Below are 24,588 nucleotides of genomic sequence, written 5' to 3'. Positions count from 1 at the left end.
TTCACACAATGCAAATTACAAACCAGAAACTCAGCCATTTATAATATTTTTATCTGCATCAACAAGAAGAATCCCTGTAAACATTACAAAAATCAGCACCTGTGTTCTCGGAGGAAAAAGAAGCTGAAGAGTTCAGAGTCACGACACGTTTCCTCTTCAGCTCAACGATCAAAAAGAAAAACGTTCAGGAACTTCCGTTTTAAACACTTAATGACATCGGTCTAAGAAACTCGAAGATTCAGGAAACGTCAGAGACTCTCTTCCCGACCTGGAGTCATTTCAGGATGAAGCACCGGGTTTCATCTGCCAGACGACAGGTCAAGTGGACTTCAGGAGCGAGCACCAGAGGAGTGTTGGTCTGCACGTCAGTGAAAGATTTATTAACAAGAGGAGAGCTCCGAAAACCAAGAAGATTAAATTCTACTGAGAAGTCACAGTAACGTGAAAACCAGGATCTACAAACATGGAGGAGAGACGAGGCTCAGCTTCCAAACACGTCCTCAGGATCTCACCAGTTATTCAAGTCTGAATTTTATTATCTCCAGCTCCTCAAACTTTAATAATTTCAAGATTTTTAATTGAAGCTCTTCAGGTTCGTTAAACACGACATTTGAAAGCATCACACGATTAAAACAGAAAAAAAAACCATTGAAGTGATGATAAATAGTTTGAAGCTCACAAACATCGACGTGTTCACTTTTGAACTGAGGAACAACCTGAATCCAGACTTTCCCCAAAACCAAGCAGATCAGAAACTGCTCCTGAGTTTGAACGAGGAGCTGAAGACGAGGCAGAAACCAGGAGCTGAGGAAGAGTCGAGCACAGTGGAGCTGACAGGAAGTGAAAACCTTCTGGAGCAGGAAACAAAGCGTCAGACGTTTGTGGGGTTTCCTGTTTGTTGACGTTAGCACCTGAAGCAGCAGCCCAGGTCAGTGGCTGCTGGTTCGTTCACTGGAGCTTGAAGTGAAACCAGCTTCACAGACAGTCGAGGGTTTGTCGTCTCCATGTTCAGATGTTTGTTTAAAAAGAACCTTTCAGCTGAGGAGGCCAACACATGATGCCCCCCCCCCAGAAGAGGATTTGGTGACAGCAGAAAAAAGAAAAGTGGATATGAAAGGTATAAAAACAATATTCCCAGATTTCCTGAAGCTTCCTAGCGTTGACGAGTGGTCTGGATTTCCTGAAGTGAGTGTGTTTGTGTGTGTGTAAGGCCGTCGTGTCACTGATCCACAGGAAGGGGGGGGGGGGGGGGGGTCAGGCTCAGGCGATCTCCAGCTCCCGCTCGATCCCCACGTACTTCAGAGCGTCCGCCTGACTGTACCTGGATCAGATTGTGAGGAGTGAGTCAGACACACAACGTTCAAACTAAAGACACAACAGGTTCGAGTCCTGAACTGACCTGTAGTCGAAGAAGAGCTCCTCTCCGGTCTGGATCGCTCGCTTGGCGAAGATCCCGATCCTGTGATCTCCGTTCACCATCATCACTGCAGGGAGCAGACACACAAGTTCACAGACGCACACAAACACGCTGCTCTGTCCCGGCTACACACAGCTACACACGTGCTCACCTTTTGCATAGCAGTTGGGATTCACCGAGTGGTTGGCGAAGCGGATCTTGTTTCCTTTTCTCGTGGCGTCAACAACAAAGTCTGAGGAGAAAAGAAAACAACAGATCACCATCTTTAGTCATTAACTCACTTTGTGTGTTTTCTTCAAACGCTCCCACACAGCTCGCATTGTGTGTGTGTGTGTGTGTTACCGTTGTTGAGGTTGAACAGGAAGCTGCACATGTACTTGTCGTAGACCTTTCCTCTGCGGTCGGCCTCGTCCTGAGAGATGATCTGCAAACACAAAAAACACAATAAAAAACAGATTCCTTCTTTATCTGGATGTCATCATTTCCATCGAGGTCGTTGTGTATTCAGAAACTTTAACCGGTGAACAGCTTCCTGGTGAACCTGGTGTTCAGTGAGAACTCTCCAGGTCCAGACCCCGGTGCTGCTCGGGGACTCACCTCTCCACAGTACTCTGAGATGAACTCGTTCTTCTGGACCGACTCTTTGATGAAGATTCCCCAACCGGCCACATCTGAGGGGGCGAGCAGCAGGTGCTGAGAGACCGGGGGGGGGAGGAGGTGTGTTAAATAAAGAAGTAAAGTTGTGTTTGAAGTTGTGTTAACTCCAGATTTCCCTGCCTCACCTTCTTGGCTCCTCTCTGGATGGAGCAGTTCTTGCAGGACACGTTCTTGCTGTCCCAGTGGTCGGCGGCGCCGCAGGTCAGGCAGAGGTCGGGGTCACACTCCCTCACCGCCAGGTAGCAGGGGCACTGCTTGGTGTTACACTGGGCTTTGCACCGGCAACCCGGGAATCTGTTCTGACCTGCGTCCATCAAGTCACACAACTAAACGTTTAATATATAAATCAACCCTCACTTGACAGAAGCTTCTCTAAGGCCCGGCTGGGTTCTTACACTCCGAGCTGCACTGGCAGAACTTCTCACAGAAGTTCTGAGCGGTGACGCAGGGACAGGACGAGTCACAGGGCTGGCGGGGGTGGTCACACGGCTGGTAGTTGTACACGTGATTGGACGAACCGTCTGAAACAGGAAGGAGGAGACTCGGGTCAACAGGATGTTTTCAGATCAATCAAGTGGAAATAACCAGGTCAGCGTCCGTGACCTCTGACCTTTCTTCAGCTGGATCTTCCTGCAGTGAGTGGCCCACAGTCGGTGCTTCCTCTTCTTCTTCCTCGGAGGCGTGTCCTCGTCTTCAGCTGGAGCCCGAGCGATGATGCTCGACTCCTTGACCCTGAATTCATAAACCTGCAGGAAACAGTCGAGTTAGGTCGAGTCCCTCAGTCGGTGACGGGTGTTTCACCGGCCCGGCCCGGAGCTCACCTGTCGGCAGGTCTTGGTGCCGACGAGCCGAGCGATGGCGCAGTAGTTGTCGTAGTACGTCCCGATCAGAACCCTGAAGAGAGAAGCTTCGGCTCCGCTCCACTCCACCGCCTCCGCCTCCTCCGTCAGCTTCATCTTCACCGGAGTCTGGCAGCGAGAGTTCCCCTCTGCACACAAAGCACCGGGTCACCAAGCAGAACTTTCCCCGGGCGTTTGCCAGCGGGTCGTGATATAAATCCTCGGTCAGACCCAAGAGGGGGGGGGGGGGGGGTACCTGAGCTGCTGGTGTTCTCGTCCTTCTTGTCCTCGTCCTCTTTGTCCTCCCGCTCGTCCTCTTTGCTTCCCTCTTGGTCGCTGTCGGTGTCTTTGGTCTCCGAGGACACAGTGGGAGTACTGGGCCGGCTGTTGGGCAGTCGCCCCCGGCGCCGGCCCACCGGGCGCTTGGAGGGAGTCTTGACTCGTTCGGCCACCACACCCTCCGGGTACTCCCTCACCATCCCGTCCTGGTGATCACAGAACAGGGTCGGTCCAGCAGCTACAACCAACCGGTGCGTTCTGGACCAGGAAGCAGACGACTCACCTGCACCAGGAACATGTAGCAGTCGATTCCACACGGTTTGCTTTCCACCAGGTTCTCCAGGTTCTTGCGTTTGTACGTGTTTGGAGTTGCGTGGAAAGCTGAAGGAGGAGATATGAAATGATGGAACATTAGAAGAGCTGGTTCCTCGTTCAAGATACAAATCCAACATCTGAGCTCAGTACATATTGACTTCAAGACAACGAGTGTACTGACGGTGGAGGAAGCAGTCGTATTTGAAGCAGCGGCGGCAGAACAGCGTGTGGAACGAGTGGAGACTCTGCTCCCGCTGCACCGAGCGGGCGTGAGGACCGTCGATGTTCGGTGTGCACTCAGGAGGCAGAGCGCCGGGCAGCTGCTGCTCCGTCAGCTCCTTGTACCTGAGACACACCAGAGAAATCAAAGATAACACGTCTGTGGTGAGCTGGGACCAGTCCTCCTGGGACCAGTCCTCCTGGGACACGTGCACAGCCACTCACTTCTCTTTGAGCTCCTCAGTTGAGCCCTTGTCGGGGAACATGGAGGAGATGGCTTCAAAGATCTTGTCCGATGGAAACTTCTTGGAGCTGTCGCTGCTGGTTCGGCCTGAAACGACACACACTTTCCATCAGGGTTCACACACACACACACACACAGACACACACTCCTGTATGATGAACGGTGTCTCAGGGACCTACTCTCACTGTTGAGGAGCCCTTCCTTGCGGGGGTCTTCTGGGGGGGGCTCCTTGCTCTCACACAGCTCCATCTTCTCCACCTTGAAGTCCGGTTCTTCCTCGTCCTCGTCATCCTCGTTGTCGCTGTACTGGGACAGAGCGCCGACCAGTTCCACGAAGATCTCGTCGTTGATGAAGCCGCATTCTGCACCACACGATAAATGAGTCCAATGAGTTTCATCTTCTCACCGGAGCTTTAGTCTCACAGAAAAATAACCACGGTGCCGTTTCCAGTCTAAATATCCACTGAGGTATTAATATAGAAAGATGGAACATCACAAAGAGCCGTCATCATATCATCAGGAGTTCACCCCCCCGACCCTCACCTCTGTCTCCGTGGACTTTGCCGTCATAGTTCTTGATGAGCTCTTCTATGAAGGTCCCGTCCTGGTCCAGGATCTCGTCTCCCATGTACGGGATGTTGTGCAGAACCGTCTCATCCTCCACCTGGTGCACAAAGTGGAAAACAATCATCGCACAAAGATCGCTACACAACGAGGCACACACTCTACAGGATGTAGGTTCATACACACCATGAAGTTCTGCTGCAGCGGGGACCAGGAGTACATGACCGGCACCGAGGCCACTGCGTTGAGCGTCTTCAGGGGGATGACCTGCCGGGGGAACTCGGAGAAGCCGCTGTCCACCGTGCACTTCACAGGACGACAAGAGAAACACACACGTTCACAAAACCTTCACCGACACGTTTCCACACATCGTGACGGTGAACCAGGTGATCTGCCGACCTCTCGGGTTCCTCGCAGGGAGCTGACGGAGGTCATGATGTGAACCGGCTGGATCCGCCGGGTCTTCCACTCCTGGTTCAGGATGTCAGTCCGCTTCACGATCTTCTGACGGTTGGTGCTGAACATGCTCTGGAGGAGGAAACACATTTAGATTGACTGAGGCTTCATCTGGAGGCTGGGAAATATAAAAAATATGCTCAAAACTAAGTAGAGGATAAAAAGCTCAACGCCTCTTCTCCATCTTTTCATAAACGACCCACACGAGACTGGTCACTGGATTTTAATCTGTCGTTTTTCCCAGTTACTTATTTTCACTGTGTTGTTTCTATCATTCTATACTTTTAAAAGCCAAAGATGAGTGTTTGTTCACCAGCAACTCAAACCTCCTTCCCTAATATCTGCAGTGTGTTTGAGTGTGTGTGTGTTTGTGTGTGTGTGTGTGTGTACGCACCTTGACCTCGTCGGCCCGTCTGAAGCGTTTGAGCTGCCTCAGCCTCATGTACTCAGACTTCACTCTCCTCTTCCAGCAGGCCGGACCTTTCTCCGAGCGCTTCCCTGTGAGCACCATGATGAAGCTGCAGACGGACACAAGGACGTGAACATCTCCACGTCTTCTGACCCATTGAGACTTTAACACCGATTCTCATTATACAAAGAGGAATGTGGACTTAACATCTCTGAGCTTCAAAGCCGGTGAATCTAGTTCTACAAAGCGATGGAACATTGTCAACATTGACCCTGGTTCAAATTAAGCTGCTGGAGTTTTCCTGACCACTTCAGTGAATCTGCTGTTAACCAGAGGAAGTCGAGCTGGAGATCTACAAGTTCTCTCTGCCGCCCGGTGGCTGGCTGCTCCGACTCAAAGCTCACACTTCATGAGACATGTCTCATGAAGTGTGAGCTGTCTGTCCCAATGAGACGTGTGGAGGACACATTCTGACAGTTGTTTATCTTCCAACCACAGACAGAAGAGATCTCCTGCAGCAGAATCTTAACTTTCACTTCAACAACTGGACATTTCAGTAAATTAGCTCATGTGCTCTGTGATAGAAACAGTTCACAGGGTTTTAACTGCTTCTAGTTTCTCCGGCCCTGATCTGGATCTGAGTCCTGAAACACCGAAGACAAACCATCCAGCAGCTGAAGACCAGAAGCTGCAGCTGGATGATCTCCTCACCGATCAGCTGATGATAACTAGAGATGTAAATCTGAATCAGAATCCAGATCTTTCCCGTTCACAACAGTTTCTACTGGTTCAGGTTCAACTTAAGACCTGATTCATCAGGATCGTCTGAATAAAGCTCGATAGAATATGAATTAAACTGTTGATATAATGAAGACTTCTCTAAACGTGTTGCTGCAGGAAACCTGGTCTGACGTGTTGTTCACTGTCAATGACGTGATGCGTTAATATTTAATACAAAACAATCATAACTTTTATGTACAGTTATTTTTTCTAGAACTGACTCTTAATATTTAGTGGATATTTGTCTGGATCTTTAATTAAATAAATAATCCCCATCAGGATTAATACAGGTGTCTCGTATTCTTCTGGGATCAGTCAGCTACTAACGGCTTCTTCATTATTATCATCATACTTCATGTAATAACTGATGAGCAGAAACAGGTATTCGAGGTATTATTATATTTAGGTACTTGAGTACTTGTACTCAGTTACCATGTAGCGCTGCATCGTGAATGCGTGGGGCCACGATGAGTTAGCTGCTAACAAGTTAGTTTGACTGATTCCAATCACGGACAGCTTGTCACCGGGCTCGAGGGGACGCGGCTCCTGCGCGAGCCTCGTTGCCGCCGTTAAATCCGGTTTCTTTTCCCGGTAACGGCACGTTAGACAGACCCAGTAGCATGCGATCTGTCGGGGACACGGGATCTGACGCGACACCCGGCGAGAGGCTAACAGTTGGTTAGTTGACAAAGATCCGAACGACGGCGACGAAGACCCGAGAACAAACCCGGAAAAAGCCCCAGGATTCCGGACATCGACGGTGACAGCTTCACTCACCCGCACCGGAGAACCGGGCCTCATTCAGCGGGGCTGCCGGGGAGCGACAGGCCGAACACGGGGAAGTCGTCCTTTGTGTCCGGGGTTAGCTGCTACGTTAGCTCGCTGGCTAGTTAGCGGTTAGCACCGGGAGGAGGGAGCGACTCGCGTTGCGCGACGCCGGCTTCACCGCACCCAGATACGGCTACAGAAGGAGCCGCCGTGCCTCCGTATCAGACCCGAGTCCAGCTCTGGTGCTGCCGCGTCCCTGGAGCAGATTCTCGGCTCGGTTCTACCGGACAGAGACGTCTTAAAACGGTTCCGCTGCTTCCGCCTCCGCGCTGCCGAGGTTCAAACCGCTCCGCGTCCGTCACCGCGGCTGCTGCGAGGCGCCAAACCTCCGGGCCAATCAGAGGAGCCGACGTTAGCACCGCTCAGTGTCAGTACACGCGATAGGTCGGGTCATAACCAATGCGAGGGCGAGCTGCGGAGGGGTCGTGTCCGGGGACATGTGCACGCGCTCCCTTTGTTCTCTCGTGTCCGCGGAATACAGCTGTGGAAACAGCGACCTCTACCGGCCACTGCATGTTTAACCTGCAGCTGCAAAGACTCAAATAAATCTGCAAAGACTCAAAGTTTATATTAATGAGAGCGACCTCTACCTGCATTCTTAACCTGCAGATTATTCAGATTGAATATTCATGATAATAAATAAGATCAGTAATTTATTTAATAATCTTAATTGATAACATCAAATTTACCTCAGAGAATCTGTTTAGTGCTATGCCTCAGTCAGTCAGCAGGGGGCGACATGTACCTGTTTAATAGTTGGATTAACTAATAACTTTAGTTTTACACCACATGCAGATTGAATCTGAATCTCTTTGCACCAGTTTATCACTTTATGTTGTAAATAAATGAAGCAGCTGCAGAGTTGTTGCTTGTGTGTTTTTATTACATTATCCAATATACAAAAGAACTGAAAATAACACAAAATTAAACTTAATAAACAGAAGTTTGCAACGTGCACCTATGAGCTGCTGAGTTTTTGTTTTTAAATAAATGTTAATCAAAACTGCAAAACAGAAAATAAGAAGTGAACCACAGAAGAAGCTGCAGTGGTTTCCTTTAAAAAACAACAACTTTATTATTCTTTAATATCAGTTTGTGTGAGAGCACTGACAGCCTGAGGCTCTGTCTGAAGTCAAACTTTGATTTATTTTTTCTTTGCAATTATGTTTTCATTTTAGTTTGTTTATTCATTATTTTGAAGTTCAGTTGTTATCGTGATCTTTATTTCCGTTGCTCCGCCTTGACTTTGAAAGAGAGCCCGTGCCACTTCCTGTTTGGTGCGTGTTTACGTCCTCCAGCTTGACTCCGGTGGACGCATCGGTCCCCCCGCAGCATCCAGACCTCACACCGACTCCAGAGCGACTCAGGCCGGGACGGAGCGCCGCTGGACCGGGAGGAGGACCGGGGATCCGCGCGAGAGCTCAGGGGGGGGGACTCCCGCTGCACTTCTGAGGCTGAACCTCAAGATTCAAAGACTCAGAGGAGGATGAATCCTCAGTGCGCCCGATGTGCGAAGATCGTCTACCCGACGGAGAAAGTCAGCTGCCTGGACAAGGTGCGCACACGCACACACACACACACACACACACACACACACACACACACACACACACACACACACACACACACACACACACACACACAAATAAATATATATGCACATATATTCACACACGCACATATTCACATCTACACATTTATACACGCTCACACACACGCACACGCAGGTAGAGTCATGATCTGAACACGTGTGTCATGTTTTTAAAGGACAATCACACAACTTTAATTAAACTCATTTATAACTTATTTCACAGAAATGAATCTTTCATGATGATTTTAACCTTGATTCTCCAAATCTGAGCTTTTATAAGTTTAACTTTGATCAAACTCTTAGTTTTATATTTTGTATTTCTCTTCATTGTTGTCTGGTTCTGTTTATGTTTCTATTCTTGGCTCGAGAGACTGTAACGAACCCCCCCCCCCCCCCCCCCCCCCCAGGGATCAATAAAGCATTTCTCATCATCTATCACACGTCACAGTTTTGTGAATCATAGCTGGTGTTTTCCAGGAAAATAAATTCCGAAGGATCAGAGCATCATTGATTGATTGATTGATTGATTGATTGATTGATTGGCAGTTTGTTGTATTATGACATTTTAAAATGTTTCCTTTCAATTGCTGCTCTGACATCTGCTAATTATTCTCTCCTGTAGTCTGCAAATAAATGCATAAATAATACAATTATTAAAACATTAAATAATAATTCAAAGGCCAAATGATATCAATTATCATTTAACATCGGGACCTTTAACTTTAAACAATCTCTTCATCCATGTGACACAGCAGTAGAGACTCACGTTGTAAATGTAGGTTTATGGTTTATCTACAAAACTTAATACGTCTTATTTCTCTTAGTAAAATCATCTTAAACACCTGAAGTGTGTCGACTGTCGGCTGACGACCAATGATTCACATTTAACTTTGTTTCCTCCGGAGTCAAACTTCAGTCCCTGGGATCATCACGTATTTGTCTATTTGTCATCTTTGTTTATTTTATGCCAGTAAACAAAAGTGCAGTTCTGTGTTTGCACGGCGACACCTCAGTGTTCGTCTGTTGCATAATGATGATGAATTATTAATTTCTCTTCGTCTCATGCAGTCTCTGTCTGTCCTGTGAGGCCTCAGATGACACCACAGCATGTAGGCGCTGCACACTTCAGAATAAAAGACTCTTCATCTTACACATACGTGGCAAATAGCTATTCACATAAAATATCCAGCTTCATCTTTTAATATCTCTGGAAAAACACGGCTCCTGGTGTAAAACCTGAACTCAGCCTCCAGCTTGAAAGAGCTCGAACAGCGTCAGAGGCCGTGAGTTAGAGAGGAGGCGGCTGGCAGAGAAAGAGAGAGAGAGAGAGAGAGAGAGAGAGAGAGAGAGAGAGAGATCCTGTCAGATTTCCTGCTGTCGCTCACAAAAGCTTGTTTTAAGACAAGACGTTACTTTTATTTAAAACACAAATCTTCATTTCAAGATGCTTTGGCTTCACTTTTTAGGAGCTGTCATGTCGTCCATCTTTATTTACAGTCAACCCAACACCCCTCAAATCCAATACTGATGTGTGTTGTGTGTGTGTGTGTGTGTTGTTGTGTTGTCTCCAGAACTGGCACAAAGGATGTTTCCACTGCGAGGTTTGCAAGATGACTCTGAACATGAAAAACTACAAAGGCTACGACAAGAAACCCTACTGCAACGCGTGAGTCCAGAACTTTCTCTCTCTAGATGTTTTCAGACGAGCTCAGGAACATGTGGTCCAGGTGAGGGGCGGAGCCTGGGTAGAGGGGCGGAGCCTGTAGAGCAGCAGGAGGAAGCCTGACATGACGTATAAACTCTGCTGTGGAAAGATCAGTGTCGTCGGCCCTCATCACCAGAAGATCTGGAACCTCCTCGTGTTTCCAAGTGGACGTCTTCATCTTCTACGTGTCCGGCTCCTCTTCTTCATCATGAGATGTTTGTGTTCTTCCAGTTTCACGTCCGTCACGTGTTAGAAACCTCATCCACACGAAGCTTCAGACCTTCTACCAGGAGGCTGCATGAGAAGTATCTGCAGGAGAAGCTCTGAACTCTGCAGCGTCTCTCTGATCTTCTCACCTCCGTCTTTGCAGCAGAATAATCCAGAATATTTTAATGTGATGTTATTTCCGAGCTGCAGGGAAAGTTCAGTGCTGGAGTGGAAGCAGCTTCAGTGAAACTCTCTCTCTCTCTCTCTGCGTGCACACACCCTCCCCTGATTTACATATTCCACTCTGTAATACTTTCATTTAGAGGATTGTAGTGTATTTACAGTACGAGTGTTGTGTTATGATCTTATGTGTTATGATCTTTCTCTGAGTGGAGCTGATGTGTTATTATCTGCATCTGTTCTCCGCCTGCTTCATGTCTGTGGGACCTAACCCCCCCCCCGCCTCTGAGGTTTTTATAGCAGCAGTGGTTTTGGTGGTTTGCTGGTTTCAGTGGTTTTGGTTGGGAGCCCCACCCGGCCCAGTCCTTCTCAGACATCTGACGGATGATGGGAGAAAATATCAGTTTGTTCTTAAAGCGTTGGAGTCGTGTCTTTAAGGGAGGGGTGTGGCCGTGACCTTTGACCTTGTTGCTCTTAGTTGCTTGCAAAGTTGATAAAATCTGCCGTAGACTCAGAGTCACAGTGAGTTGTGTGTTTCAGCCTCTCGACTCACAACCGGGTGTTGCTGGTTCATTCCTCGTCTTTTTAACGAACAGAGAAACGTAGAAGGGAAATAAATACTTAAGGGGAATCGAGCGATTGTTTCTTGTTTCTGAATCATAGGCAGCAGTGAAGAGAATACAAACACACTTTGTCCACCTGAGACACACACACACACACACTGTCAGGTTTGAAGGGCGTTTCCTCTCAGCATGTGGAACACACCACCTTTGTTTGGTTAGTGGGGGTCACTACCCGCCTGTTGGGTATCAGCGTTTGAGATCCTCCACGTGTTTTAGAAAGTTTTCAGACTTGAACTGAAGTCCAGACAATTTCCTGAAGTTTTCTCATCGGGTCTGAATTATATCACATTTCCATGAACCTCCTCTCTGACATGTCACTGACGTATTATCGATTATTCTGCTGCACAGAAGATTTGAAGAAGTATTCAAAATGATTGTTGAGCACTTATTGAGAATGGCTTTTCACATTCTGATGCTGTGTGAATTCTGAGGCTAAACAAAGGGCATTCTGCACGTGAGGACAAACATCAGTGTCTCTGGACGTGTTCTGGATCTTCTCCTGCAGCCTCCTGGTAGAAGGTCTGAAGCTTCCCAGAGAGCGAGTGGACGTGTTGATGAGGTTTCTAACACGTGATGGACGTGAAACTGGAAGAACACAAACATCTCAGGATGAAGAAGAGGAGCCGGACACGTAGAAGACGAAGACGTCAACTTGGAAACACGAGGAGATTCAACACACCTGTTGCTTTGTGTTCTTCATATGTGAAAGCAAAACTCCAGGGAAATGTCTAGACGCACTTTTCGAGTCTCCTCGCTGCCTCGTCATCTGGAGCTCATGGCGTCGGGTGCGTTTGCCCTCAGGTTCTGAATGTCTCAGCAGAACATCCAGAACCTGACACGATGCTCTAAAGTCAAACTGGGAAAGGTTTGACTTTAAATTCATCTGAAGTTTGACGTTTGGCTCTTCAGGATCAGAAAAGACATGAAAGATGATTCAGTGTATATATATAATAATACCTACTTCAGTTTGTTACCCTCAGGCTTGATTTGAAACTTAACCCTGAATGTTTCAGTTCAGAAGGAATTTGAAAGGTCCCGTGCTGCTGCTCTGGGGGGGGGGGGCACAGGATTAAAGAGGCACATGAGCACTAAGGCACTGGAGCAGAAGACGCTTGTTGACTTTAATAACAAGAACACAACCAGGGAAAGAGTTAAAAAAGGTGGTGGTGGTGTGAAGCTCAGTGCCCCCTCTCACAGGACAGAGCGTTTTGTCAAGGCAGACACACACACACACACACACACACACACTCACAGACACACACACACACGTATAGAGTCATATGGCAGCTCATGAGCTGTAATCTGAATTGTGTGACTGCCCTCTGTGAGTCTTTTGAACTTGGAGCTGTGTGAGAGAACTCATCTCATGTTTTTGTTTAAGACGAAATTTATTAATTTTCCTGTTTGTGACGTGAGTTTGGCTCCAACACAATTTGTGTTATGCTGCGTGATGTCAGACAGTCAACACGTCCCGCGTCCGATGGTTGATCAGCAGCGTGACCTGAAGGGACTGCACATGGGAGGGGGGGGGGGGGGTAGCCTTGATGAGCAGTTAGATCTGATTGGTTCAAATCAGAGTTTTGTGGGCTTCGGGTCAGGGAAATCAAAACCCCAAATCCTGTGGCACATTATTAAAGAAAGCGATATAAAAAAAACAGATCCACATCAAAACATGGCTCTTTTCTGACTTTCCTTCCTCTGAGTTTGATTGAAAACAAAACCTCTGTGTGGTTAAAACCCGTCAAACATCGATGAGTAAGTTACAAGTTTGAAAGAAAAATACTTTAAAATCCCTTATTTCATATCCAGTAAATGCAGAAATAATGACTGAACTAAAGAAGCTGCAGCTCCGACACACGGGGTCGAGTTGGACGAGAGGTGTTTGTGTGATGAAGTGACGCTTTATGATCATTAGAAATAATCAAGTCTTCTTCTAAGAAGATACAAAGATAAAGAGGTGACTGATTCCGTCTGTGGGTGAATGGACACGTTGAGGTTTACATGTCATGTGCACGTTAGCAGCCTTCAGCCGCTCAGATCGCTGTGATAGAGACTCGTTATGTAACGCTGCTGCCCACATAACCCAGATTACTCCAGTCTTTGTGCTGCAGCAGCAGAGGGGGGGGTGGATCTTCATTGCTGCACAGAGGTAGTGGAGAAGCAGGATGGGAAACAGATCCTGCACCAGCTGTAGGATCTGAGCGTCAGAGCATGGGAACCTCCTGGGTGGATCATCAGAACAAAAGATGAACACATATTTAGTTTTTTGATAGAAAAGTCGAAGGTTCCACGGATCAGGACACAAAGACGAGGAGGACAGAAGTCCACTCGTCCTCACGATGTGCACTTCAGGTTGAACCCTCCACTAATCACCAGGAGGAGGCTGAACTGTGGTGATAGGTTAGTGATCGGTTTGTGATGGTGAAGATCACTGTGCCTGAGTTTGTCTCTGGTTTGTGCCTCTTTGTATTTGATGATTGTCGGTGCACCGGTCTGTCCCTCTGTCCCTCTGTCTGAGACTAGGACTTGTTCATTTCTTTACATTTGGTACAAAGCTTCATGTTAGTGGTCAGGTCCACAAACCTTTGGGGACCCCCATTATCCCCGGAGCCGTCCCCTTCAGGGACACGTCTAAATCCTCTTGATCCAGATTTACATTTGGATTGGCAACATTTGAAGTGACTCAAATGTCCAAAGATGATTTATCTCACAAACCTCAATCTGTTCAGTAGTTTGTCCATAATCCAACCGACCAGGGTCAGAACCAACCAACCAATCAGGATGAAAACAAACCAACCAACCAACCAGGGTCAGAACCAACCAACCAATCAGGATGAAAACTAACCAACTAACCAACCAGGGTCAGAACCAACCAACCAATCAGGATGAAAACCAACCAACCAACCAGGGTCAGAACCAACCAACCAATCAGGATGAAAACCAACCAACCAACCAGGGTCAGAACCAACCAACCAATCAGGATGAAAACCAACCAACCAACCAGGGTCAGAACCAACCGACCAATCAGGATGAAAACAAAACCAACCAACCAACCAGGGTCAGAACCAACCAACCAATCAGGATGAAAACAAAACCAACCAACCAACCAGGGTCAGAACCAACCAACTAATCAGGATGAAAACAAACCAACCAACCAGGGTCAGAACCAACCAACTAATCAGGATGAAAACAAAACCAACCAACCAGGGTCAGAACCAACCAACCAATCAGGATGAAAACAAAACCAACCAACCAGGGTCAGAACCAACCAACTAATCAGGATGAAAACCAACCAACCAACCAACCAACCAACCAACCAACCAGGGTCAGAACCAGCCAACCAGTCAGGATGAAAACCAACCAACCAACCAACCAACCAACCAGGGTCAGAACCAACCAACCAATCAGGATGAAAACAAACCAATCAACCAACCAGGGTCAGAACCAACCAACCAATCAGGATGAAAACAAACCAATCAACCAACCAGGGTCAGAACCAATCAACGAATCAGGATGAAAACAAAACCAACCAATCGAGCTAAACGGAACGAACAAGCAGCCGTTTTCTTAATTCACACAAATAAAGTCACCAATTACAACAGTTTAAATAACCCCTCAGATTTTTAAGCCTGATAACTTCCTGCTGTAACATGATGAAACAAATGTCCTCCAGGGAAGAGACAGAGGAGAGAAGAGCGTCTGACTGTGACAGACAAAGATGGTGAGTGTGCGGGGGGGCTGAGAGAGGAAGCTGCAGAACGACAGGAAACTTACGTAACCCTCTGTCTAATGGTTCACGGTGGGAGCTCTGCTGAAAGGACCGGGACAGGACGGAGCAGGAACCAGGCTGATACTGAGTTTAATACAGAATGTGGAGGGTTGAGAAGCAGAGGGAGACAGGGGACGGGGGGGGGGGGGGGGGACGTTGGCTGGAGAAGTGTCTCTATTGAAGGCCGACAGAGCTTCACGCATGAACGAGTGAAGAGAAAGATGAAGCCCGGTGAAGGGAGAGGTCACTGGAGACAGAGTGGTGGTGTCTCTATAAACAGCTCTGTGCTCTTTCTCCTCCTCTCTCTCCTCTCTGTCAGTATGATGGAGATGACCCGTTCAGGACACCGAGGACGCCACAGTCTCGTGTCCTTTACCTTAATAAAGACGTCCTCCTCTGTTTACTCCTGTATAAAACGAACCAGAGACAAATAATCGCAGAAACAATGGTTTTAGTGTTTAAGTGTAAAATGTTGTGTCTCAAAGCAACAAGTCTCTTCTCTCAGTTAATGATCTCTGTCTTGTTTTGGTTCCTTCTCCTTTGACAAGACCAGATGTCCTCTTCCAGTTGTGACGAGGCAGTGGTGTAATTTCCAAACCAGTGAATGAATTATCAAGTTGTTTCTTGGTCCTGTTGTGTGGTGGGACCTGGGTCAGGACTGTGCAGCCACAGTGCTCAAGGTGCACACTGCACATGCACACCTCAGGAAGCCTAGAACAGGTTGTGTTGTTGCTGTCAAGTAGAAGTAGAACACAAATCTCCACCGAGGACCAAGAGTCTCCCATGAAACCACACGTTCATTTACAAGATCCAGATTGTATTTGGTTTTTGTGGACTTTGTTTTTGTCAGGAGCCATTTGAACAAGTTCTTTCTTGTCCCATCCTCAAACCATCCGTCCAGTAAGGTTCATGGGAATCTGGTCAGTAGATTCTGCATAAAACCAAACAACCAGTTTGTCAACCAGCTGTCGACGCAGTGAGAACAAACCAACAAAACAAAACACAAAAAAATCAAGCAACCAAAACACAAACCAACCAAAAAACCAACCAACCACCCGAGATGAAATCCAGGATTCTGGCAGGAGAAGCTGACCTGTGTTCTCACACTCTCCCGTGTATTACCCAGAGTTCAGTGCAGGTCAGAAAGCAGCTGATCACACTTCTGAACCAGGTGTTGTTGCATATTATTCATCAACAAATACACAATACTGCAGAGCTGCTGTGACAGCAGGCCATGGTCTGGAGGAGCCAAGTTTCTCCTGAGCCCACACTGAGATTTCCATCAACACCTAACCAGGAGGATGGAGAGCGGCCAGACTGACCAGCAAGAAGATACACACAGACACACACACACACACACACGAAAACACGTGTCTTCCTGTCCGTGTGACGCTTGTGTCCTCTGTGACAGTGAAGACGACTGAGGACGTTGTTGTCCTCGGCTCGTCCCTCGTTGTGTAGCTGCAGTGATGCTGCTCGACTTGTGTCTCACACAAAGTTCATGACGTTGTTTCACCACAATGATCGATCAGAAAGTCGTTCAGGACGTTCAAATTTTAATTTGAAACAAATCAAGATAAATCCTTTCTTGATTTCAGGAAACACATTCTCTCACTTTGATTCATCATATCTGTCTTTTAAGATTATACAGGAACCCTGGTATATTCTGATCAAGAATCCAGAATGAACTGAAACGCAGGCACAAACACACACAAACACACACACACACACACAAACACACACACAAACACACACACACAAACACACACAAACACACTGCAGAGTTTGTGTGTCTGAATGCCACAACAACATTACGGACAATGGCAAATCTAAAACTGTATCCACAACACACCCACTGAGCTGCATCACACACACACACACACACACACACACACACACACGCACACGCACACGCGCACACACTCACAGACACAGCTATTGTAAATCCTGTGTAACTAACTGAAAGGCAGGATGTGTCAAAGGTATTATTGGAAAAAGTTTAAGGTCCACTTTGTGTTTGTTTGGCTGTGTGTGTGTGTGTGTGTGTGTGTGTGTGTGTGTGTGTGTGTGTGTGTGTGTCTTCCTGTTATTTTGGGTGAGGTTTAATTTAGCTCATATCTTAGACAAGGGAGGTATGAAACACTTTGTTAAGCAGTGAGTGTAATTAGTTTTTAATCCTGGGAAGTGTGTTTGTGTGCGTGTGTGTTAGCGTAGACACTCAGTATTTGTGTGTCAGGTCTCCGTCCCTCTCTGACTCAGCTCTTTGCACTTGAAGCTGAGGTTTGAAGGTGTCTCATCAGAGACCAGAGAGACTCATCCAGGAGACTCAGAGCTCAGCCTGGGAACCAGTGGGGTCAAGTGTGAGGACATGTGTGATGTCATCAGGGTCACTTCGCCCCGGGCTGGTGACAGTTGCATTCTGGGAAGAGCAGGATGCAGCGTTATTTGAATCTCAGGACGTCTCAATGTCCTCGAGCGGCTGGTTTCTCTTCCTCCACCTTTATGGAAGTGCAGCGATGAAGACGTTGGTGCAGACTCAGCTTCGTCCCCACATGTGAATTCAGTCCACTCGTCTCTTGGGCTTTGTCCTCAGCCAATAGAAATCCAGATCTTGTAAAGAAGCAGCGGACAGGCCAGTTTGTCTCCTGATGTCAACTGGCTCCACACAAACTGGGTTATTGTCCCGAGCTGCTTGTCGAGCCAGCACAGAGTTACCTTGGCTAGCTGTGTGTGTGTGTGTTTGTGGGGATGTGTGTGTTTGTGTGTTTGTCTGTGTGTGTAACATCACACAGAGCCGGTCTTTGTCTCAAAGGATCGGGTTTCACCAAGCGAACAAAGCATCTAGGGTTGCCTGTAGTGACGGGAGCAGGTGAAGTGAAACTTTAGACCGAAAATAGTTTATGCTGTTTGTGTGTGTGTGTGTGCGTGTGCGTGTGCGTGCTTGCGTGTGCGTGCGTGTGCGTGCGTGTGTGTTTGTGTGTGTGCAATACTAAACTAAGCAGAGCTGAACTGAAACAAGAGGCTGTTGCTTGAAGACAAAATACCAGAAGTGTCCTCCGGCTTCTGTTTTCTTGTGTCCTGGTCTCTGATCAACCAGCTGAACCGCCACAGGAAGTGGTTCTGTGTCCCAGAGAGACCTTGTGGCTTCACGACACTAAACAAAGTGACAAAATACTATTTAGGTTCAGACTCGAGTAGATTTACTGTAGTTGGAAACCTTCTGAACTGAGCGAGAGAAATGGTTTCTATCTTTGTGAAGAGGTCGTGTTCATCGCTGCTGAGATTGAAGAGACACAAATTCACCTGCTGATTTTTAGTAGGAGTTGAACCTGCGTGGGAACTGATGCAGGATCAGAGCTTCCCTTTAAATACTGTCTGCACGAGTGGAGAGAGAGAGAGAGAGAGAGAGAGATGCAGTGTGGGAGAGGAGTAAGAGCGAGAGAATGAGAGTGGGAGGAAGAAACAAGGGAAGTGGGAGGATGAGGAGAGTGAAGGACAATTCAGTGGAGTGGTCAAAGTGTGCAGCTGAGCATGATGACACACACACACACACACACACACATACACACACACATACACAAACATACACACACACACAAACTCCCAGAATGGATATTTAAAAAAAGAAAAACTTGCTACAGTAAATTTGAAGCTGGAATTTAACATATCAGAAAACAAATATCATCATGAACAAAAGAGTGATGTTGGAAGATGAGGTGAGCGGGGGGGGGGGTCAGGGGGACTCAGTGGATGGTCCTGACCTTCAGGGACTAATTGTGCATCAAATATAATCAAGTTCCAGACCACACTCTGTGATCTGGGAGGGGGGGGGGGGGGGGGGGGGTCGAGGCTCACACGGTGGACTTGGACTCTGACGTGTTCTGAACTTCCTGAAGAAGAATCAAACCCTGGTTCAGATAGAATCCTGTTAGAGGCTCTGGAGGTGGAGCGTCTTCCTGCCCCCCCCACGTCCTGACGTCCTCTCGGTTGAAGCAGCAGCTCCATTGTCTCGCAGACAAAAGCTTTGAATCCACACTCCCTGGTTCTCTTTCTACAAACACAGAACCTCGGGTATGTTTGAAGGTCATCATCACGACCTCAGAAGGTCAAGTGAGATTATTACAGCAGGGCGGGGCTCTGACATGTTGTAGTTTCCTAAATGGATCATTGTCTCTGCTGAGGTCATCGACCTGGTGGGTCATTAACTCAGTGAGGCTAACATGCTTCAGTCTGCAGCTTGTTGTTATTGTTGTTGTTGTTGACAGAACGTTTCTCTCAAAACTCACAGAAGATCAACAAGTCCGGAGGTTATGTGTGTGACCCTGATCTTCCTCTTTTCAGACATTACCCCAAGACCTCGTTCACCATCGTGGCCGACACACCGGAGAACCTGAGACTGAGACACCAGAGCGAGCTGCAGAGCCAGGTCAGGGCACGCACAGACACACACACACACACACGCACACCAACACACACACACCAACACACACATACACATACACCCACACACATGCATATGCATATGTCCTCATGCTGTGTGTGTGTCCTCAGTACAAAAGGACAGATGTCCACTCAGCAGTGTGCGGTAGGGAGCGTGCTGTGTGTCATGTGCTGTTTGTGTTTGTTTGTTTGTCGTCCTCATAAACCTCCATTTATTTCAGTTGAATATTATATTTTTATATATTATTAGATTTACTCGTCCGTCTCTTCTGTCTCTGATTCTCTGTTATGCTTTGAGCAACATGATTTATTTTCATGTCTTTGGTTTCTTTAATGTTTTTCACTGCGTTTATGAAATGATTATATTTGATTTCATATTATTGTGAATGTAAATTGTCAGAAACAGGGAGGAGCTGAATCTGCTCCGGTTAGAGAACGTAAACAAATGCTGAGCGGAAATTAGAGTTTTAGCATTTGTCTGTTTTTAAATGTGTGACAAGTCTGTGGAGGAAGCTTTTCATTAGTGTGTCACACGGTGGAGAGAATAAATCAGATTTTTATAGATTCAATTACACCCCCCCCCCCCCCCCCCGACCATAAACACTTCTCCTCAAGTGTCTCCTGATCACAGCCCTTTTAGATCTCCTCCAATAAATCCACCAATACAAGTCGTGACTCCAATTACTTCAGCGTGTGTGTGTGTGTGCGTGTGTGTGTATGTGTGCGTGTGTGTGTGTATGTGTGTGTGTGGTTTAGCTCATTAGCTTCTCATATTAGCTCTGCAGGCAGTTTACGGCTGATGAATGGGGATTCAATCAGCTTAGTAGTGAGAATGGGGACAGTCACAGTGAAAGCAGAATACCAGAACACACACACACACACACACAAACACACACTGTCTGAGTCACATTTCCGCAGTTTACACTCTTATGTAACTCTGTGCTGAGGGGGACTGGGCAGTGACCAGCGACACCAGCAGGACCAGTTTGTGGCTCAATGAGCCGCAGTGACGGTCGAATGTCTGTTAACGTGTCTGTGATCATCAAAGCTGAGTCTCATGCATTTAAAACTATTCATTATTATTGTGGGACTCTCTTCTGGTTATTAAGGGCTGGAGATGACTTTGTGTTTTTTTTTTTTTTTTTTTACTTATTTTTTATTTGGTTTTCAACAAACAATATGCATATCCAGACAGTTACTTTCTTTGTCTATTTTTCAACTATATACAATACTATTATACATGGTATTCAAGTATAGCGTGCAATGCATAGAAAAAACAACAAACATCAAACAGTGCTCACTCCAAGAGAGAAAAAGGGGGAATAAGAATAGATGATTGATTACATACATAATATATTAAATTAAACAAGGAAAGAAAAAAGAAAAACAAGTAAATGAAAATAAAACCAGGGATAAAGTAATAGTTATTGTCCACTCCAGAATTTAGTATCATAGGTGCTATATATGCTTTTCCGAGAGGATGGTTTATGATGTACATAAGTAGACAAAGTTGACAGATAGCCGCACAACCGGAGGCCCAGAGCGATATTAATTAGTAACCCTCATTGTATTAATAACGCAGAGACAGGACCCCATCGTTTAGTAAAGATAGACTTTTGGATTCTTAATGAATGTGTGATTTGCTCCATTTGGTAGATGTCCCATACTTTTTGGGTCCATATATTATATGTGGGTGGGTCTGGTTTTAACCATTTGATGGTTATACATTTCAATGCTGCTGTGAGTAGTATGTTTAGCAGGTATTCTTTGGCCCTCCCATTCAGGCCTTCAGGCATTGCTCCCAGTAGTGCTATTGTGGGTTCTTGTGGGATGTCCTGTTGGAATATCTCTTTGAGGGCATCAAAGATTTCTCTCCAATATGTGTTTAACTTAGGGCAGAGCCAGAATATGTGCGTGTGATTGGCAGAACGTGTTCCACATTTCCGCCAGCACAAGTTGGAATTTGTCGGGCCCATCTTAGCTAATATTTCTGGTGTTCTGAAGAATCTGGTAATTATTTTCCATTTAAATTCCCTCCAGGTGTTTGAATTTGTAGCTAGGTGTGCCTCTGTGCACATCCCCTCCCAGGTATTCTGTGGTATGACCATGTTTATTTCCGCCTCCCATCTCCGCTTTATCTGCAGGGAATTATGTAGATCCATAGATAGAAATATGTTATAGAGTTTACTTATTGTTTTCTTATCTTCGCTCCCCATCTGTATTTCTATTAAGAACTCCTCTAGAGGGGTACGTTTTAAAAGCTTTCCCCACTCTTTGTGTGATGTTAGAAAAGTTCTCAATTGCAGATATCTGAAGAAATCTGTTTTGGGGAGATCAAAATCCCTTTTCAGCTGCTCAAATGTTTTGAGGTTGTCCTCATTAAATAGTTGATGCAGGTAGACCAATCCCGTATCTGACCACTTTCTAAAGCCTGTGTCTAGATTGTTAGGTGTGAAGGTCTTCATAGATCCAATACTTGTTAATGATGAAATTAACTTTGGAAGCCCAAAAACAGTCTGTATGACTTTGTGTTTTTTAAACAAGATTACCATATAATACCTGAGTTTCAACAAAATATCCGGAGACCTTTTTAAACACTCCAGCTGTGTCTCGATTCAGGAGCTGCATCCTGAGACCGAGGTGGTTGATATGTGACGGTCTGGTTCCCTTAAGTTTTTCCGTTCACCTTTATTTCCTAATGGCTAATTGGGACGTGGAGATTATTCCAACAAGATAATAAGTGTTTGCAAAAAACAAATAACTGACCCAACCTTCATTACCCAGTGTTCCTCTGCTGTCTCCTGCAGGTGAAGTATAAAAAGGACTTTGAGGAGAGTAAAGGCCGAGGGTTCAGCATCGTGTCCGACACTCCAGAGATGCAAAGACTCAGAAGGACTCAGGAGCAGATCAGTAATGTATGTGTACACACACACACACACACACACACACACAAACATATTGTCCTGGTGTTGAGATGTGTGCGAGTGAGTGAATGTGATGTGAAGGATTTACGTGTGTTGTATGAGAAGGGGTGCAGTTAGTTGGTGAGCAAACCAAACACACACACACACGCACACACACACACACACACACACACACACACACACACACACACACACACCATGGAGCCCTCCGGTGTTGCCGTCTCCAGACGTTGAAGTGGAGCTTCGTCTTCAGCCGTCAGCGTAAGTGTGAGTTTTTGTTTTATTGATCTAACGTCACGTTTGAAAAGCAGCAAAGTCATATTTTATTATTGAACCAACAGAGTTTCAGACGGAGGATGAAGGACACCGGGGGTCACGTGAGCGATGATGATGAAGGTCGCCTGAGGTCAAGCAGACGATGAAGGGAAGCGAGCTGAGGTGAGAGAAGGTCAGGTTGTCATCTCAGATCAAATGTGAATTAGTAATGATCTGTGGTCCTGACATGTTCCTGTGTGTGTGTGCACAGAAGCTCCTCCCACGTGCATCCTGATGACCCGGTGACCCGGTGACCCGGTGACCCGGTGACCCTCAGCCGACGACAGTGAAGGTAGCGTGACCACAGTGTGTAAAGAAACGTGTCTGTAACACAATGACAAACACACAAAACCTCTCCTCTCCTCTCCTCTTCTACATGTTTTTCTTTCTCTCTTGTGTTTACTCTCGTTCTTCTCCCCCCCCCCCCCCCCCCCTCTGTTTACCTGACCGAGTGATCACATCATTCCGCTGCGTTAATACACCACCGATTCTCTCTCCTCATTCACCCGCTGTAAATAGCACACGCACACACACACACATGCACGCACACACACACAGACACACACACACACACACACACACGCACACACACACATGCACTGCCTCTCTACCAAATGGTGTGACATTAGACAGCCCACACAGTTTTATGTGATTACTCAGCTCGTTTCAAGGCGGACCTGGTGGTGAAAGTGGATGGGGGGGGGGGGGGGGGTGAGGTGGGGGGAGTCCTGGTGGATATGATGTCTCCTGTGGTTACTGGTGGTACTGCAGGTCATAGAATACAAGAGGCAGCAAAATAGTCTCAAGTGTCTCATGTTTCTCTTTGGTTGTAGTTGGTTAATTCATTAATTTAATTCATTAATTATTGAATTGGCATCTCGACTCCACAGCTCCACTCCATGATCTCTACTCAGCAGACTACAGATGTGTAACGGGGCGGCGTTCATATCAGAGATAGTTTAGCTCAGTATTTCCCGACATATATCAGAAACAGATTAAACAAAACCATGTACAGTTTAAAGTGAATAAATTCTATCAGCAGAAAAAACTACATCAGAATTTCATGATCTTCTGCAGCTTTTTGTGAAAAACATCATATTTAAGGATTTATTTTGTAAGTATGAGATTTTTTCTGATTATCAGGATCTTGATTTGAGTTTAGTGAAGTCTCTTCTGTAGCTCCTGAGAACGCTGCTCTAGAATGAAGAAGATAGAGAAGAAGAAGGAGAGAGAAGGGAAAAAGAGGAGGAGATGACCCCCAGCTTTCTCTTTAATTGGTGGAGCTCGTCCTAAGCTCCTCCCTCAACCATTACCCTCATCCTGACTCCACCCACATCTGATGTGTAGCATTCTGCTGTGAAACACAATGTTTATCTATGACACAAACACATCCCGAACCCATTTCAAAGTAAAAGCACTCCAGCGTTTCACTTTCTGAATCCATTCATTTGTTCCATTGTGTGTGTGTGTGCGCGTGTGTGTGTGCGCACATTCCTTCCAGAGTACAACACTCTGAAGTCACCTTCATCTCCTCATCCTATACAAAATTAGACACACACAGAGACTACAATGACACACACACACACATACACACACACACACACAGTCACACACAGTCACACACACACACACACACACACACACACACACTGGCTCAGAGTGCTGATAAGGTCTTGAGTAGAGGGCTAAATGTGGAAGTTCAGAGTGATAAGACGTCCCCAACAACCCGTCATGCAGAAGACATCGAACCCTCGAGCAGGAGGTTCAGTCGCTCCCAGGTTTATATTTTATATTATTTTAAACTAGAAGACGAAAGGACGGAGAATC

The 24,588-nt window shown here is 46.5% G+C and overlaps 2 protein-coding genes across 2 annotated transcripts; one reads left to right on the top strand and one right to left on the bottom strand.

Moving 5' to 3' along the window:
• Positions 1–324: 324 nt before the first annotated feature.
• ezh2 (enhancer of zeste 2 polycomb repressive complex 2 subunit) lies at positions 325–7,299 on the bottom strand. Its single transcript, XM_053412737.1, has 19 exons — positions 6,957–7,299; positions 5,385–5,508; positions 4,934–5,062; positions 4,721–4,840; positions 4,514–4,634; positions 4,150–4,332; positions 3,952–4,057; positions 3,689–3,852; positions 3,476–3,573; positions 3,170–3,398; positions 2,896–3,062; positions 2,685–2,820; positions 2,470–2,595; positions 2,200–2,378; positions 2,015–2,110; positions 1,760–1,841; positions 1,569–1,649; positions 1,400–1,484; positions 325–1,321 (listed from the first exon to the last, which is right to left on the bottom strand). Exons 2-19 carry the CDS (start codon positions 5,499–5,501, stop codon positions 1,261–1,263), a joined length of 2,280 nt encoding a protein of 759 aa, XP_053268712.1. The 5' UTR covers positions 5,502–5,508; positions 6,957–7,299; the 3' UTR covers positions 325–1,260.
• On the top strand, positions 5,500–22,818 carry LOC128425535 (uncharacterized). The gene is made up of 7 exons (XM_053412167.1): positions 5,500–5,528; positions 6,893–7,040; positions 7,135–7,358; positions 8,340–8,562; positions 10,170–10,264; positions 19,424–19,508; positions 22,330–22,818. The coding sequence occupies exons 1-7, from the start codon at positions 5,500–5,502 to the stop codon at positions 22,561–22,563; spliced, it is 1,038 nt and encodes a 345-aa protein (XP_053268142.1). The 3' UTR covers positions 22,564–22,818.
• Positions 22,819–24,588: the final 1,770 nt, after the last annotated feature.

Source organism: Pleuronectes platessa, chromosome 20 (assembly GCF_947347685.1).
Source record: "Pleuronectes platessa chromosome 20, fPlePla1.1, whole genome shotgun sequence".
Classification (NCBI taxonomy): Eukaryota; Metazoa; Chordata; class Actinopteri; order Pleuronectiformes; family Pleuronectidae; genus Pleuronectes; species Pleuronectes platessa.
The sequence above is the reverse complement of the archived record's forward strand: the minus strand, read 5'-3'. Positions and strand labels throughout refer to the sequence as shown.

Excerpts from the sequence above, each read along its gene's own strand:
- LOC128425535 (XM_053412167.1), top strand. The coding sequence starts at position 5,500 with ATGATGAAGCTGCAGACGGACACAAGGAC. Across the intron at positions 5,529-6,892 it reads CTGCAGACGGACACAAGGAC|ACCCGAGAACAAACCCGGAA; the intron begins GTGAACATCTCC and ends ACGGCGACGAAG. Across the intron at positions 19,509-22,329 it reads AGAGCGAGCTGCAGAGCCAG|GTGAAGTATAAAAAGGACTT; the intron begins GTCAGGGCACGC and ends TGTCTCCTGCAG.
- ezh2 (XM_053412737.1), bottom strand. The coding sequence starts at position 5,501 with ATGGTGCTCACAGGGAAGCGCTCGGAGAAAGGTCCGGCCTGCTGGAAG. Across the intron at positions 3,853-3,951 it reads ACTGAGGAGCTCAAAGAGAA|GTACAAGGAGCTGACGGAGC; the intron begins GTGAGTGGCTGT and ends GGTGTGTCTCAG. Across the intron at positions 1,322-1,399 it reads GAGCTCTTCTTCGACTACAG|GTACAGTCAGGCGGACGCTC; the intron begins GTCAGTTCAGGA and ends AATCTGATCCAG.